The sequence below is a fragment of the Chamaea fasciata genome, unplaced genomic scaffold, assembly GCF_029207755.1.
Source record: "Chamaea fasciata isolate MVZ Bird 193981 ecotype frontalis unplaced genomic scaffold, bChaFas1.0.hap1 SCAF_26, whole genome shotgun sequence".
NCBI lineage: Eukaryota > Metazoa > Chordata > Aves > Passeriformes > Sylviidae > Chamaea > Chamaea fasciata.
The window spans coordinates 5,118,125-5,132,047 of NW_027094111.1; the positions used below are offsets into that span (position 1 = coordinate 5,118,125).

General features: G+C 51.5%; 1 protein-coding gene across 1 annotated transcript; it reads left to right on the forward strand.

The window, feature by feature from the left end:
• The first annotated feature begins 1,581 nt into the window (after positions 1-1,581).
• LOC136301587 (transcription factor HIVEP3-like) lies at positions 1,582-8,825 on the forward strand. Its single transcript, XM_066204725.1, has 3 exons — positions 1,582-1,630; positions 1,702-2,765; positions 5,463-8,825. The coding sequence occupies exons 1-3, from the start codon at positions 1,582-1,584 to the stop codon at positions 6,225-6,227; spliced, it is 1,878 nt and encodes a 625-aa protein (XP_066060822.1). The 3' UTR covers positions 6,228-8,825.
• The last annotated feature ends 5,098 nt before the right edge of the window (positions 8,826-13,923 follow it).

The following is a 13,923-nucleotide window of genomic DNA, read 5'->3' on the forward strand; positions in this document are numbered from 1 at the left end:
TGTAACACACACGGGTGTCACACACAGGTGACACACACAGGTGTCACAGATAGGTGTCAAACACAGGTGTCAGGGCAGGTCGCACACAGGAGTCACACACAGGTGACACACACAGGTATCACACACACACTGGTGTCACACACACGTGTTATACACACACTGGTGTCACACACAGGTGTCACACACACGGGGGTCACACACGAGTGTCACACACACAGGAGTCACACACAGGTGACACACACAGGTATCACACACACACAGGAGTCACAGGTGACACACACAGGTGTCACACACACACGGGGGTCACACACAGGTGACACACACACACAGGTGACACACACAGGTGTCACAGCAGGTCGCACACAGGTGACACACACAGTTGTCACATCACACACAGGTGTCACACTCAGGTGTCACAGCACCGGCCGGGCCCTGCTGCCCGCAGGTGTGTCCCGGCCGCTCTGCTCCATCTCCGGGCACGCCCGGACGTTTCCAGCCCCTCGGAGCCGGGGGAGGTGGCAGTGTCGCTCTGCTGGGCTGCAGTGACATCCAGCGGCTGTTCCCGACGGGCCCCTCCGGGCCGGGCTGTCCCTGCTGCCCGCAGCTCTGCACACCCAGCAGGGGAAAAGCTGACTGTTCTCTGAGCGCTGAAAGCTCGGTGCCCAGCTCAGAAAGCTCCTGCTGGCCCTTCAAGCAGCACAGAGATGGATTTTAACCCGCCTTTAACTACAGAAATATTTAAAACCCTTTAGAATTGGCTCTTTCATCCTACTCCCTGCCTACAGGCTCTGATTTTTCAAAGCCCCAAACCCTCTGCCCCACAGAAGCATCTGAACCACAGCTGGAATTTATCCTACCCAGGAGATAGCCACAGAGGTTCCTTCCACGCTGTTGTTCGATTTTTAGCAGAAGACCTGCCTCGCTGATGTTTATCTGCCAGGAAATCTAGGCAGGAAAAGGCCCAACACGAGGGGTTGGTGGCAGCCGTGGATATTCTGGAGCCACCATTCTAAAAAATAATCATCAAACCCCACTGAAGGTTGAAGGTGCTGCCGTTCTCATCTGTTAAAGGTGGTTGTTTTTGCATTTTAGAGCAAATAAAGGGTGTGGCAGGTGCCCAGCTGGGACTGAGGGTTGCGTGTGCTGACAGAGCTGGAACTGAAGCTGGGGTACACTGGGATCCACTGGGATCACCAGCAGGGAGCTGGCAGAGAGGGCGAGGCTGCAGCTTCAGAGCAGGAGATGATCAGACCCAGGAGCAGCCGGGTCCTTTCTCCTCTGGTGCCCTTGGAGCTTGTGAGCAGATTTAACACAGAAATAGACCCTGAACATGTGTTTGGTGAGGAGATTTAACACAAAAATAGCCCCTTACATGTGTTCAGCGAGCAGATTTAGCACAGAAATAGCCCCTGACCGTGTGTTTGGTGAGATCTAACACAAAAATAGCCCCTGTCCATGTGTTTGGTGAGGAGATTTAACACAGAAATAGCCCCTTACATGTGTTTGGTGAAGAGATTCAACACAAAATTAGCCCCTGACTGTGTGTTTGGTGAGATTTAACACAAAAATCGCCCTTTACACATGTTCGTGAGCAGATTTAACACAGACATAGCCTCTGACCGTGTGTTCAGTGAGCAGATTCAGCACAGAAGTGGCCCCTGACTGTGTGTTTTACACTCTCCGCTCTGTGTTTGCCCCCAGGAACCAGTGAAGACCTTTTCCAGGACTCTGAGGGGCGGGAGGGATCTGAGCCCATCGAGGAACACCAGTTTTCAGACCTCGAGGAATCTGACGACGACGACGACAACGAGGACGAGGAAGACGAGGAGGAAGAGGAGAGCCAAGACGAGCCAGCGCCGAAGCTGCCGGAAGGCAAACCCGGCCCCCTCCTGCTGCACCCCTCGGGGGGCTCCCCGTCCTCTCCAGAGGAAGGCACCGAAACATCCACAGCTCAAGAAGCTGCTCCCAGCACCCCGAAAGCAGGGGAAGAAGGCCAGCAGGCCTCCTCCTCCTCCTCCTCAGGGCTGGAGAGCAAGTGGTCAGCAGACAGCGGTGACATTGCTGTGTGCCACAGCTTCCTGAGCCTGCACAGACCAGCTCTGACCTCCACCGAGCGCCTGGCTCCTGCTGAGAGAGAGTCTGTCACCAGGCCGCAGATGTCCTTGGCCATGGACCTGTCGACCTCCAAAGACACCTCCCCGAGGAAAAGGTGGTCCCCGAGCCAGGACTGCGGCAGGGGGGGCGGCAGCAGCAGACCAATGATGGCGAGGAAGCACTTACTGACCAAAAACGAAACCTCCCCCAAACGCTTCTCCCCCACGGCGGAGCTGCCCGCCCTGCGGTGCCTGTCCCCGGGGAGGGGGCTGTCCCCCTGCCAGCGCCCCTCTCCCAGGAGGGAGGCGTCCCCCCTGAGATGCGTGTCCCCGAGGCTCGAGCTGTCGCCCGGCAGGCACCTGTCCCCCCGGAGGGAGCTGTCCCCGAGGACGGCGCTCCCCCCAGACGGAGAAGTGTCCCCCGCCAGGCACTCGTCGCCCAGCAGGGAGATGGCATCCCTGAGGTACTTCTCCCTGAAGAAAGTCTTGTCTCCAGGCTGCCTGGAGCTGTCCAGGTATCCACCCCCTGGCAAAGAGGACTTGCCTGGCACTAGCAGATCGGCAGAGGACAAAGTTCCAAGCTCATATCAAGCCCAGCCCGGGATATTCTCTTCGATGCCTCTACCTCACAGGTTCTTTGGCAAAAACTTACAGCTCTACGAGTCCAAGCTGGTAAGTGCGGTGCCCTGCTGCCCTCTGGTCCCCACAGGCTGGTCTCTGGGGCGCTTTTGGGTGAAGGCTGTGATGCAGAAGTGCACAGGGACTCCGTGACCACTGTCACAGGTGACCCAGAGAACAGGGACAGGGGAAAGCTGTGGGTTTGGCACTCATTCAGGTCTTACCCTTCTCAGTTGGAGACAAATAAAGTTATCCCTTCTCCAAGGGGTTATTCCCACTCCTGAGCCAGCCAGTCCTGCTGGGACAAGCAGCAAGGACAACCTCTTAATGATTAATTGTCACCAAGAGCCTTTTTGTTCCTGGGAATTCCATTCCCATCCCTGAGGTTTCCCCGGCTGGGGTGGAGCTGTGGCCGTTTCCCACTGGTCAGTGACCTGAGGCAGCTCTGCAGCAGCCCTGGCTGAGCCCTGTGTCCACCCACAGCCAGCTCTGCTGGATGAGCTGCTGAGAAATGTTTGTTTGGACATCTCTCATTTCACCTCGCTTCTCTCTCTCCTCAGCACAGAGAGGGGTTTCCCACTGGGCCCAGAGCATTATTTAATCTCTCTGCTGGACAAATGAAATCCTGTGGGTAAAGGGAAACCGCCTGTTCCTCCCAGTGCTGCAGATTGATGTGGGGTCTGGTGGAATGTTTCCCATTCCTGCTGCATTTCCTGGCTCAGCTGTCAGCTGTGCTGATGAACGTGAGATCCACTCGCTGTGGGAGAGACTCCAGCCCTCAGGGACTGCACTGTGGAGAGAGAGAGGCCTCTTATGGAGTCCCTGCCACCCCACGGGCTGAGCCAGGGCTTCTCCAGACCTTCCTGTCCTGTGGTGCCTCCTTCCTCCTCCTTTCCACTCCGAGTCTTTGTCTCACCTTCTCAGAGGCTCTGTTTTATTCTAGATCCAAACCTTGGCTTCCTTTAATGCTGTTTCCCTTTCCTGTCAATTCACTTCTTGTGGTGAATCTCAGGGCTCTGGGAACCCTCATCCTTCAGCTCCTCTGTCAGGATAACTTCCTGCTGCCTCTGCTTGTGGCAAATCCCCTCAGCTCCCAAATCCACAGCAGGAGACAATGTTTTCAACCCTGCTTGTCTGCCATTCCCACCTCTCAGCTCCTTTGTTCACATTTACCTTTTGGCTTCGTTTTCCTGCTCCTTTTCTGCACCCAGAGCCACCACTGTTACTTTTCCATGTGCCTCCAAAGCAACAGCAAAAACCCGAATGGAAAAATTCCCCTTCATCAGCACGATGGACAGCTGGGCTTTGATTGCAAAATTAACGTTCCTAGTAAGGCCACAAGAGACAGAAAGACCAGAGGAGGGTTATCAGATCCCAGCCAGAGCTTGATGATGATCTTAGCTCAGTTCCAGCGTCAGACTCGCTGCCAAGTCTCACCACGACCATCTCTCTTCCCACTGGCCCTTGCTCAGGGCAGCCTCTCCTCGTGGTGATCGTTGCACCACTGAAATATTTGTTTGGGGTTTCCCAGCATCCCTGAAGTGATTTAGCCAAGGCTTCCTGTGGATAAGTGACATGTAGCAGTGTTTGGGCTTGTCGCTGCTGACCCAGCACACACTGCCTTTGGTGGCTCTTCCTTCTTCTCTTTCCTGTTCTCTTTTGCTGCTTTCCTCTGCTGCCTCTTCAGAGATCCAGCTCACAGGATCAGGGAATTATTCCCCATAATCCTACCAAGAAATGTGCCCTCCGGTGGATCCTCACACTTTATCTCCAACCCCATCTTAATTGAAAGTTGATTTCAGTTTCTGTTGCTTCCTCTTCTTGGGAGTGCTGTGCAGGGATTTATCACTAATTAATCCCTTTCTGTTTAGCCACATATCTCTCCATGATGTACGTTAGGAAACTATGGGAAGCACCGAGAGAGAAAGAGGAAAAGGTAAAATGTAGGGTCTGAACCCTTGATTTGCACAGAGCACCCCGTGAGGGTGGTGGTGGGGACCCACTGCTGGGTGTGCTAGAGGTGATTCCACCTCTCACTTGAAGCATCCCTGCGCTCAGCAGCTGTAAGGATGCAATCCTGCTTTAGGAAAGCGCAGTGAAAATAAATAAACGAATTAATAAATAATTAAAGAACCTCATTCTGGGCTCTCAGGAACCTCCTGCACTGACAGGGATCCGAAGCAGCTCAGCTGGCAGCAAACGCTGGCGCTTCTGCCAGCGCTTCAGAGGCAGCTCTGAGAGTTGGGGTGATGGTTTTAAACTAAAAGAGGGGAGATCCAGACTAGAGCTAAGGAGGAAATTATTTACTCTGAGGGTGGGCAGGCCCTGGCACAGGGTGCCCAGAGAGGGTGTGGATGTCCCTGGAAGAGCCCGAGCCCAGGATGGACAGGGCTGGGAGCAATCTGGGCTAGTTAAATATGCTAGTTAAAGAGGGGGTTGGACAAGATGGCCTTTAACGGTCCCTTCCAATCCAATAAATCTCTGATTTTATAATGATCCAGGCCTAAGCCAAACCCCTGGATCTGTGCCCCAACACACCGTGGGCACATTTGTCCCAGAAGGGAAACGCTGTGGGTTGTGTTGCTCCTCACCTTCAAGGCTCAGGGCTCCACATCTCCCTCAGCTGACCAACCTCCCTCAGATCAGAACAAAACGCGACCCCCAGTCCTTGCGGCGAGCGCTGCCGCTGCTGGGGCCATCGTCACCCGTGTGTGTCACACTGACCCGGCTCTTCTTTTCCCCCCGGCACAGAGGACGGCCCCGCGCAGCCCGCCCTGTTCCCTGCAGGCCCCTCACGACCTCCACGCTCCCGGCCGAGGGGAGGAGAATGTCTTCAGCCACCTCCCGCTGCACTCGCAGCACCTCGCCAGGACCCCGTACCCCATGATCCCCATCGGGGGCATCCAGATGGTGCAGGCCAGGCCCAGCTCCCACGCCAGCCTGGTGCCGGGGCCCGTGCTGTCCCTCCAAGCCGGACACCTCGTCCCCTCAGCCAGCCGGGCCGCCAGGAGGGACGGGGAGCCTCAGAGCCCTCCAGAGCCCTCATCGGAGTCCGTGTCGCCCGTCGCCAAGGTCTCCAAGTACACGCTGTCCCCGGAGCCGGCAGCCGGCGGCTGCTCGGAGGAGAAGATGAGGACTAGCGAGCTTCAGCCGGAGCAGGAGGAGCACAGCCCCGAGGCCGAGCCCGGCCCGGCACAGCAGCCACGGCCCTCGGCGTCCCCAGGCAGCCCCAGCACCCCCCAGGAGCCCCGTCCGGAGCCCTCGGAGGAACCCTCCAAAGCCACGGGCAAGCAGCAATCGGGCAGCTCGAGCACCCCTTCGGAACCAGCCTGCACTTTCATCTCAGCCGTCCCCTCGCTGGCCAGGGACAGCCCCTCAGAAGCCCCCCCTGGCCAGGCCCAGGCCCAGCCCTGCTCCCCGCGCCCCGGGAACCTCTCCGCGAGCAGCCCACACCCGGAGCACTCCGATTGCGGTCAAACTCACAAAAAGGTGGATGAAAACGCGGGAAGTACTTAAAGCCTCCGCCGGCTGTTCCACCTTTAGGCTTCCTCTGTAAAATCAACAGACATTTTTCAACACTATTTCCTTTAGTATAATCATAAGAAGCACTCTAGTGAATGACCAAACCCATGGAAAATTCCTGGTTTTCTTTGTCCCAGTCTGGTATTATCTCCACATGTATGCAGTTACTTGTGCCTTTTTCTATACCTTTTGTTGCTTGAAATGTACAAAACTGTTTGAGGCTGTGAATATTTTTTTAGAGTTTTTTGGAAAGGGGGTTTGTTAGACCTTGTCTTTTTTGCCATTTAGGTGTGCGTAATCCTGGGCCTGAGAGATGCAGAAAGGAGAGGGTTAAGCATTTTAAAGAGGAAGAAGATGCACTGAAAACAAAAGCAAAACAGAAAAATAACCTTTTTTTATATTGATTAAATGATTAAAAAAAAAAAAAAAAAGAAAAAACCCAAACCCTTACTCCCGTGTACAGAAGTTTATGATTCGTATTTATTACATGCTTTATTTAATTCTTGCAAAGTGCTTGGTTTTTTTGTTTGTTAGTTTTTGTTTTTTTGTTTTTTGTTTTTGGTTTGTTTTTTTTTTTTCCTCGCATCCCTATGGTTGTGCTTTAAACAGTTGAAACTGCTTTACATTTGAAAAACGTGTTTACCCTGACCTTGTGACTGAAAGTAGCACTTCCTTGAGCAGGGGAGGTTCGTTGTGAGCAGGGAGATAAGTTGTCCCTCGAAAAGAGGAAAACGAACCGCGAGCGCCCCTCCCTCCTGCAGAACCCAGCAAAGCACTTTTCTAAAAAAAAAAAAAGGGACAAAAAAACCTAAAAAAAGAAAAAAAAGAAAAGAAAAGAAAAAAAAAAAGGTTCTTCTTCAAAGATTTACCTGCGAGAAGGTAGGAATGTATGGAATGTAGAGCCCGTGCCAGGAAGGGTCTCTCGCTGGACGAGCCTCCTGCTTGCTTTGCTTTAATCCTCCCGCGGCGCCCGGCAAAGCCCCGCCTGTGCTGGAGCCCCCCTGGGCTGGGAGAGCCTCTGCAAGCCTCCCCTGGTGTCAGAGGGGGAGGAAGGCAGCCTTGAAACCCTTTCTCCTTCTGCCAGGTTTGAGTTGTGGACGAGCTCCCCTCATCCCATCCCGTCCCACCATCCCATCATCCCATCCCTTCATCACATCCCATTCCATCCCACCATCCCATCCTGTCCCATCCCATCATCACATCCCATTCCATCTCATCTCATCATCCCATCCCATCGTCCCATCCCATCCCATCCCATCCCATCCCATCCCATCCCATCCCATCCCATCCCATCCCATCATCCCATCATCCCATCCCACCCCACCCCATTATCCCACCCCAGGCTCTGTCCTGGCTGCTTTGGGAGCTCCAGGGATGCAGGAGGGCTCCGGGCTCTGCTCCTCTCGGCTGACTCTGGCTCTTGTTCTCACCTTTATTTATTTGTTGACGTGGGACATCCCCAGCTCAGCCCTTCTGGTGCGGACAGGCCTCGTTTTTGGCTGGTTTTCGGGAGATAAAAATTTGACCCTGAATGGTGAATGCTTGCAAAATCAGCTTGTTATGCATGCGCAGCAGCTTTTTCCAGAGCAGATTTTTCGGGATGAGCATCCCTGGCAGAGCCAAGACCTCAACTGCCAATAAATCCGATACCAAATCCAGAGTGACCCCGACGGAGCCATTCCTCTGTCACAACTTTTTAAACCACAAAGCTTCAAAGTCGTTTGCCCCAGCAAGTTCTTTACTACTTCAGAGGGTTTTCTGGTCTATGGAATCTGTACAAACCTCTTTTTTTTTTTTTTTTATTTTAACAAAAAACATAGGAAAAAAAAAGGAAAAAAAAAAATATATAAATATTTAACCAGTGGACCAGTTCTTTCTTCTTTCAGAGCTGTTCCAGTTTATCGGGTACATAATACACTTTTTTTAAAAAAATAAAAATACAAAAAAAAATTAAATAAAAGGAATCAAATAAAATCGTGAATGAGAACATATTTCCTTGCCAGACTTGATGAGCTATGAACTGTTCCCATTTCATGGGCAAAGAATAGATTTTTTAAAATAATCTTCTCTCATTTTTTTTCTTTCTTTTTTTTTTCTCTCTTCTTGTAAAGGGAATTAAGTACAAAAAAAAAAAAAAAAAAAAAAAGATATCATGGAAATACCATTAAGGCTGTGACACTGACCAAAACAACGTCCAGAACCAATTTATCCCCTAATTAGCACTTTTATCAGGTTTCTCTTTTTCCCATCTTTCCCTTTTTTGGCCCGGAGCCTGGAAGCCGCTCCTGCTCGCACATCCAGAGGCAGGAGCAGGGGCTGGAGCTCGGCTCCGTTCACTCGAGCTCTTAAACACCAGCTTAAACCCTCCTCAGGCTTTAAGTGCGTGCTTAAAACGCGCTTAATCCCAGGGTGAGTGGGAGTGGAGTGCTCGGTGGTGTGAGCATCCCTGGAAACCATCCGTGAAATGGAGCGATTTCCCTGATTTCTGCCACTTTCTGCCCCTTGTCACACTCTTAACTCGATCCAAGGTAGCTTTTTGTATTTAGTTTTACATATATATATATATATATATATATATATATATATATATATATATGATACAAAAAAATACTGCAGCAGCTGTGTCTGGTTTTTTTGGGTGCATTTCCCGTGAGTTTTGGGCTAGATCAAATCTGGTCAGCTTCTTTCTGTAACTGCATTTCAATCCTTAATGTATTTAAACTTCGTGTGGATGTTTTTTTCTCTCCTCTGTCATTTGTGGAAAGGGGGGGGGGGGGGGGGGAAGGCCCAAGACAACCACGAAGTCTTTACATTGGTTTATTGGATGATTTTGTTGTTGTTGTTGTGTTATTATTGTCATGATCAGGATTTTTAAGATTTCCCAGCAGCTCGAAGCTTTCTGCATCTCAGCTACGCAGCATCCGGGCGGTTTGTGTGCAGCCACCCGGATCCCTTCACCCGGGGCCAAAATAAAACAAAGGAAAAGGAATTTGGGAAGGGGCTGAGGTGCTCCCGGGGCCATTCCCTGCCCGAATCCCACCCCCGGCAGCCACGGAGCGGGGCAGGCAGGGACCGCCGCAAACTCAGGAGACGGGCACATAAAACCGAGTCCCAACCCAGTTTGTCTTCTCTGGCTGGGGTGAAATGGTGCTTCACGCTGTACCCAAGGGGCGAGGAGGCTCCCCCCGATAAATAACTAATTGCTAATTAAGGGCTAACGGTCGCACTGCCAGCTCAGAGCTCCGCGGGAGGGACCCGCAGCCCGCCAGCACCAGCATCTCTGTGTGCGGGCACGGCGGGTCCGGGCAGCCCGGCCCCGCCCGGAGTCACTGCGACCCTGGGCTAAGGTGTCTCCCTCTGCCCCGCGCTCGGCCGAGGAGCACAGGATTGTCACTCCCGGGATTTTAATAGGGTCGGGTGTTGTTTCCCAGCCCTCACCGGCGGCTGCCGTTCCCACCCGGATCCCCTCTGGTCTCCTTGTGTCGCCCTGGGTGAAAGCTGATTGCCGGTCGCAGCTTTTCGTGCCGCTCTGAATGTCTGTTCTGCCCGCAAAACAGGGATGGGAAATCCCTTTTTGCTTCCCACAAGGGCTGCAAGGGTGGCTCTGTTGCTTTTGCAGAGCAATTAGCGGGATTATTTGCCAGAGAATGTATTAATAATGCAAATAAGCAAACGAAAAAAGCAGAGCCCAGCCCATCCTTTTCAGCAGCAGGTGGAAATAAAATCCCCTGCTTTTCTCACGGCAGAGCTTCTCCGGTTTATAATCCAGGAGGACACACGGCCTGGCTGCTCCTCTGGGCTGTGGCTGCCCCATCAGCCCCAGTCCCACGGGGATATTTCCCTCCCTGCTGAGCTGCCCGGATGGCTCCCATCCCTGCAGCTCCCGGGTCACACACGGATGCTCTGGCAGCCAGAATTCCTCCTGCACGCAGAGGGCTTGGCCCAAGCTCTGGAATCACACCCTGAATTTGTTCTTCACACCAGGATTGACATCCAGAGCGCAGAAAGCTCTCGGACCTTAGTCTTGAGCACCTCTGGAGTTTCAGGAGCTCCTTTGTGCTGCAACAGGGATTTAGCTCCTAAACTGAGCTCGGGGTCTTGCAGGGCTGAGCACACCGTGGGATGAGGAGAGGGCTCCCCAAAACCACCCTGTCCTCGAGGCAGAGCTCTGCCAGCTCGGATTATTCCCAGGTGCTTGGCTGGATCCCCAGGAGCTGCAGCAGGGAACAAAACCACAATGGAACAGCTGTGAATTTCCACTGAGAAATGCAGTTCCTCAGCTGCTCCTAAGGGGTGACATCCCAGCCCTGGTGTCCCCAATGTCCTGCCAGTCCCAAGCCCTGCTCTGATCCCAAATCAGGCCCAGCCCTGGGACAGAGCAGGGAATTCCCACCCAGAGCATCCCAAATCCTTCCTGCCAGAGCTGGGGCTTTGCCTCCCCCTCCACAACAAATCTGCAGCTTTCCCTGCCCCGGGTTTTATCCAAAATCCACAGGGACAGCACCTGAACAAGCAATATCCTTGGAGAAGTCATTCAAATTCTCCCAATTTCCATGCAAAACCCTCCAGGATTTGATCTAGCCCTTCCCTGCTCTCCTTGCTTTTCCTCTGTTCATAATTTGATTTTTTTTCTTTTCTTTCCTTTCAACATTTCTGTCTATTGCACAGTATTTACAAATAAATCCGTATTGTAAGTTATTTACAAAAAAAAAAAAAGAAAAAAGAAAAAAAGAGAAAAAAAAGTAAAAATAAATAAATTAAAAAACATCAGTCCTGATGGCATAAAACCAATCTGTTTTCATTACTGAGATATGATGGCACTTACGATCACTTTAGTAAATGTAATGTAAAAAATAATTAATAATAATTAATAATAATAACGTGTACGCAAATTTAATATACATGGTCTCATGTAAGATAAATATTTGCCTTTTTTTCTAAAAGGTGTATGTATTCTGTAAGTGGAATAGTCTGTAGAAAGTTTCTATATGTTCTTAAAATGGCAATACATTCCAAAAAAAATGGTACTGTAAATATGTACAGCGTCCAATGGAATTTGGTAGTTTTGCCTGTAATTTTATTTGAACTCCAGTTTCTACACTTGCATCTTGCAATGTCTGTATGGTTATATCAGTGCAAAAAAAAATGCAGGTAAAAAGCACAGTCTGATGTAAAAACAACAACGACAAAAAAAAAAAAAGAACAAAAAACACACAAAAAACAAGAAAACAAAAAAAAAAGAAAAAGAAAAAGAAAAATACTCAGTATTTGATGTTTGTGACCCTTATTGTAAATGACATCTGTACTGTGAATGAGAAGTTTTTACAAGTATAATATTGCCTTTACTACAGCTCAGATTGTCTGCTCGGTCTGGGCGTATTTTTAAAAAAACAGCATGTTGGAATAAATTTCAAAGTCCCAACATATCCCTACGTGTGTCAGTGGCACTCCTTAATTCCCGTTTTATTTCCCAGGGCCCTGGAGGCACATCTGGATAAATCCTGGTTCTGCTGCACCCCCACCGCAGGGGAAGTGCTGCCCTCATGGAAACGCCACAATATTAAATTTTTTTCTGTTTTTTCTTCCTTTTTTCCCCCCATTTTTCCCTCCTCACAGAGCACATCTGGATAAATCCTGGTTCAGCTGCACCCCCACCGCAGGGGAAGTGCTGCCCTCATGGAAATGCCACAATTGTAATTTTTTTCCTGTTTTTTCTTCCTTTTTGCACATCTGGATAAATCCTGGTTCTGCTGCAGCCACCCCATCCCTGCTGAACCCTCACTGCTGGGGAAGTGCTGCCCTCATGGAAATGCCACAGTTGTACTTTTTTCCAGTTTTTCTTCCTTTTTCCCTCCAGTTTTTCCTCCTCACAGAGCTGAGGCCCTGAGCAATGGATGCTCTGAGGGGGCTCTGCAGAGGTCAGGCTAAACTCCCAGAATTTCAGACTGGGTTGGGTTGGAAAGGACCTGAAACATCATCCAGTTCCAACCCCTCCTGCAGGCAGGGACAGATCCCACTGGAGCAGAGGGCTCAGAGCCTCACCCAGCCTGGCCTTGGACACAAACTTTAGGGGAAAAAAATAAGATAAATATAAAAAAAATCTGGGATTTCCCCCTTCCACTTGCTCCTCCTCAGGAGCTGAGCTGCCCTCAGCCCATGATTTCCCTTTTCACCCAGAAACCCTTCTGAGCAGCTCCTGCCCTTCACCCCAAAACCCAGAAAACCCAGAAAATCCCCTCGGGATTTCTCCCTGGGGTGCTCCCGCTGAGGCTGCACAACCTGCTGCTCCCTGGCCAAACAGCAGCACCCATGGCTTGAATATTTGACTTCTCCAGGTGTGAATTCTGAACTGCATGAGGGAGGTGAGAGCAGGGCCGGGGGAGGTTGGTTCATCTCAGAAAAATCTCATTAATCTCAGGAAAGCCACATTTGTGTGTGAAGAGATGTTGGGTACAAACCTCTGCCTTCGCCCTGGTTGGGATCTGCTGGAATTCAGCAATAACTGCTTCTCAGGGAAGGAACTTCACCCAATTCCCAGGCTTCAGCTGCTCCGTGCCTCAGTTTCCCCAGCCATGGAGCTCACCCCCGGGCTGCCCATGAGGCCAGGAGCCAAGTCCAGCCCAGCAGGGTGAGCAGCGCAAAGTTCCAGGTGCCACCAGGGCTTTTCCTGGGCTGCCAAGGCTGCCAAAGCTCTGGGTGCTGTGCTCTGAACCCCCTTTGCTCCAGGGGCTTCCTGCTCCTGCTGCTGCCCCTGATGCAGGAGAAGTGGATGGAGCATCCAAAAAACCTGGAGAGATGTGTGAGATGCGTGAAGATTCCATAATAACTGCCTGGATTTTCCTTTCCGGGGGTGGAAGGCAGCGAGCCCTGGCTGGAGGCAGCGGGTTGGTGATGTTTGTTCCGCTGCCAGCCCCTCCTGCCACTGAGGAGAGGAATAATTTTTCCTTTAAAAGAAAAAAAATATATATTTCTGCAATGATTAAAACCACGGGAGGCAGCCTGAGAACGCTGCAGTTAAACCCCACTGAGCTCCCAAACCTGGAGCCAATTTGGGTCACACCGATCTCCAATTCATCAGGTGTCCCAAGAAATTCCTTCCCCCGAAAGAGCCTTTGTTTTCCCAACACAGAGAGCAGACATTTCCTGCCCTGGGGAGCCAAATGTGGGATCCAAGTGCTCAGAATCCCTCGGCTGAGGTTCCAGGCTGGCTCCCCTGGGAAGTGCAGACCTGTGGGGAAGGGGAGGTGGTGAAAACGCTCCAAGAAGTTCAAACCCTCTCTCTGGGAGGCTGAAATTCCTGCTGTTCTTTGGAAATCTCCCAGTCCCGGGGTGAAATGCTCATTCCTTGTGCCCAGGTTCAGCCTCCTAGCTCCAGGAGCTTCAGCTGGGAGCCTGGAAAGAGGAATTGCTTTCAAAACCAGGCCTTGATGTGCATCACAGCCGTAAAAACACCTTCAGAAATCTTCAGCCTTTGACCTTCCATGGGACTGTCAGGTGAGGAATCCCAGAATGGTTTGGGTTGGAAAGGACATTAAAGATCATCCTGTCCCACCCCAGCCATGGCAGGGACACCTCCCGCTGTCCCAGGCTGCTCCCAGCCCCAGTGTCCAGCCTGGCCTTGGGCACTGCCAGGGATCCAGGGGCAGCCACAGCTGCGCTGAAAAAGCTGCTCCTGAGGGGTTTTAATCCA